Genomic DNA, 3,084 nt, shown 5'->3' with positions numbered 1-3,084 from the left:
GGGGGGGGGGGGGGGAGTGTCTCTAGCATATAAGATTACTAATTGTATACTTTGTAACGATTATAATGACGTGATCAAGCGCGCAGAATCGATTTGAAATTTTTTTTCGCAACATGCTTTCCCAGGATGTTTGGCGAATTATAAAGTTATACAGAAAGCAACACTCCATTCCAATATCTCGTATTTCGCGACTACTCTAAGTTAAGAGATAATATAGCGATTTTTGTTTATATATGAAAGAGCCAAAATAAATTGTTTTATAAGAAAAAAACCATCAAGATTTTTCTATTCTTTTTCCTAAAGCCAATTATAAGTTATCATTTATGATGTACATACGAGTAACTGTAGTATCATGTTAAAATAAAAAAAGATACTAACGCAAATAAAATTTTCTTGCTTTAACGGGTCATCTAGCAGTAGAGCCGTCATATATACATCATATATACGATTATATACGTCATAAGAAATGTTTATTGTTAGTTACAATTTGTTATCATAGCGTTCGTAGGTTAATCGTACAGTCTTACATACAAAAGCTTAATTAGTAGTTTTGCAGAAAAAGGGTGTGAGCCGGTAGAAAGATTTCGGAAGTCAAAATCAATGATCCCTTTTTCTTTTTCCTGATTCAAATCGGATTTAGTATTTCTCACACACACACACACACACACACACACGGAAAAAAACTGCTGATACTTCTCTTATTTCTTGGGTTTTTCTTCTCGTACAAATCAGTTAAACACAAGTCTCAAAATTTCTATTTATGAAAAAGATTAGCTTATGACGATCATGTAAGATCGCCTTTTATCGATAAGGTAATCTTGAGATTTACGGAGGAAAAAGTACTCCGTGTGCCTGTATGTGTGTGTATTTGTGCGGACGTAAGAGATGCATGCATATCTTCTTTTCTTCTCTTAGTGTTAGCTCGTCAAAAAGAACGGCTCGCTCACATCGAACATGCGTTGAATTTCATGTGACAGTATTAAAAGATCTTCCTAGATGATCAAGCCAGTTCTCGTTAATTTTTGCTTATTGTTCTCTTTCTCTGCTACGATGGAAATATGAAGTTGGTGTGTAAATATGTGTATGTGTAAATATGTGTGTGTGTGCTCTGGAAAAACGATATTTGAATCTTGACGCGCGTATGTTTATCGTGATAATGTGGTAGAGTTTATATCATATATGTATATACACAATCTCGGGTGCGTAATTGAACAATATACGTATGTACGTATATATAGATGTATATATATATATATATATATGTATACATACATCTATATACCACGAAACTCAATATAAAAAGAATACTTTCGAGCTTCGCAGCGACGCGCGACCTGTAAAGTGGTGCGTGTATTCGACACGTATTTCCCAAAGCACTCATTAATTCGGACAAACTCAATTGCTTAATATACACCTTCCATTCTATCGTCATCTCTCTTTCTCACTTTCTTTCTCCGTCTTCCTTCCTTTTCTTTGCTTTCTACGAATCCGTCGTGTGCGCCTTTGCTCGTGGCAGAAGTATCTTAAGTAAGTGTCGCTAAGCTTCTTTTTCCTTCAGATGTCTTGGAGAAATTCCGTAAAAGCGTACTGTGTAATAACAAGATCTACTATTCGCTAAGAGAAACGAGGAGAGAACTTAGTGAACACAATTCCGCAGTCGAGCTCATTGAATTAACGACCGAGAGAGGCATCGCGTTACGCGGCCGTTAATTCAACATCATCTTTGTAAGAGACAATTTTTTCATTACAATAATCTTACAGATTAGACGGATCTATAGAAGACGAGTGTAGCATCATTCTTTCTCTTTTCATCTCGGCGTAAACGACAGCACAAGCGAAACGGGAAGAGCTTAAATGGTGAAACAAATCGAACATTGGTGTAAATTTTGCGAAGCAGCTCGGCTCTACAATTGTGGCACACAAAATCAAAGCGAGATATATATATGGCGTCGCCGTGCGCGACCGATAATCTCCGAGTTTAGTATATCATACGCTAAAGATATCGATGGCGTATGTATGTGTATAAAAAAGCGCAAACATAAGTTCAGTCATGGCTTGGTCAGACACAAAGAACGCGTTCCCCGAAATACATAAATATAAATGTAGTCGCTGTTATAATATCCGTTATGTTAGTGTCATCGTACAATAATTATAATAAGGTAATAATAATAATAATAATAAAATATAATAATACACACAGTTAATCTAAAAGTCCAAGTGAACTGCTGATCTATCTATGCGCGTTTATAATAATAAATGTCCGTTTACTTTCTTTTCACCATTCAAGAGTCGTAAAAATATGACGATTTTTAATAAAAAAGCAAGATGCAAGATTTAAAGTTCTCTCGAATTGTTTCTCTGAGTCTTATTACTCTTTGACTGTATTTCGCATGTTTTGCATATTCATATTTTGATATTCTAATTTATTGATATTCTATCTCAATTCGCTCAAAAATTTTTCTTTCATTTTGTTTATTACCAAAATAAAGAGACACTACGATTAAAAAACAAAGATGTAGAATGCATATAATAATTATAATAATATTAATTATATTAAGAATGAGACAGTAATAATAATAGTAATAATTACTACAATGATAAAGATAATTGTGTACCGTAAAATGTAGATAGTTGTTGGTATGACAATCATTTTTTGTTTTAATCATTTAAACTCGAAGCACAATTCATTACTGTTAAACATTACACAATCAATATAGTCATTACAATGTACATTATAGTTTTCCGTAAGATTATAAGTATACTTGTATTGAATTTACTTAGTATTTCTCGAGTCCTTTCATTGACAGTTTACAACATTAGGTATATATGTATTTGTCGACGCGGTTGCACCTTCTTTTTTGTTTTACTAATTTTTTGCTGCTGTAGACTTGTTTTATTATGTAAAATAATTAAAGGTAAGATGTTATATGGTTTCCGCTGGGGATCTGCGGTATTATGACTAGCTTCTTGCAGCTAGTTCCGCAATTCCATAATTTTGCCCGTAACACGGACTCACTTGTCACAACATCTTAAAGAAGCCTACATCTTCCTCTCTTCTTCTTCTTTACCTAAGATTTCAAAATA

At 33.8% G+C, this 3,084-nt stretch overlaps 2 protein-coding genes across 10 annotated transcripts in view; one reads left to right on the top strand and one right to left on the bottom strand.

Annotated features, from left to right (window-relative positions):
• Nucleotides 1-271, top strand: part of LOC108695187 (protein disulfide-isomerase A3) — a 3,328-nt gene extending 3,057 nt beyond the window's left edge. The window contains exon 6 of the mRNA XM_018204954.1: nucleotides 1-271. The gene's annotated coding sequence lies outside the window, so the exon portion shown is untranslated.
• Nucleotides 272-2,455: 2,184 nt separating this feature from the next.
• LOC108695189 (ras-like GTP-binding protein Rho1) overlaps nucleotides 2,456-3,084 on the bottom strand; it is a 6,901-nt gene continuing 6,272 nt past the window's right edge. For all 9 annotated transcript variants that reach the window (XM_018204962.1, XM_018204960.1, XM_018204961.1 and 6 more), the window contains one exon: nucleotides 2,456-3,068. In XM_018204962.1, the coding sequence (XP_018060451.1) occupies nucleotides 3,030-3,068 (39 nt within the window). In that variant the 3' untranslated portion in view covers nucleotides 2,456-3,029. The remainder of the gene's footprint in view (nucleotides 3,069-3,084) is intronic.

This window comes from Atta colombica, unplaced genomic scaffold, assembly GCF_001594045.1.
Source record: "Atta colombica isolate Treedump-2 unplaced genomic scaffold, Acol1.0 scaffold126, whole genome shotgun sequence".
Classification (NCBI taxonomy): domain Eukaryota; kingdom Metazoa; phylum Arthropoda; class Insecta; order Hymenoptera; family Formicidae; genus Atta; species Atta colombica.
Note: the sequence above shows the minus strand (reverse complement) of the source record. Positions and strands in the feature narration are given on the sequence as shown.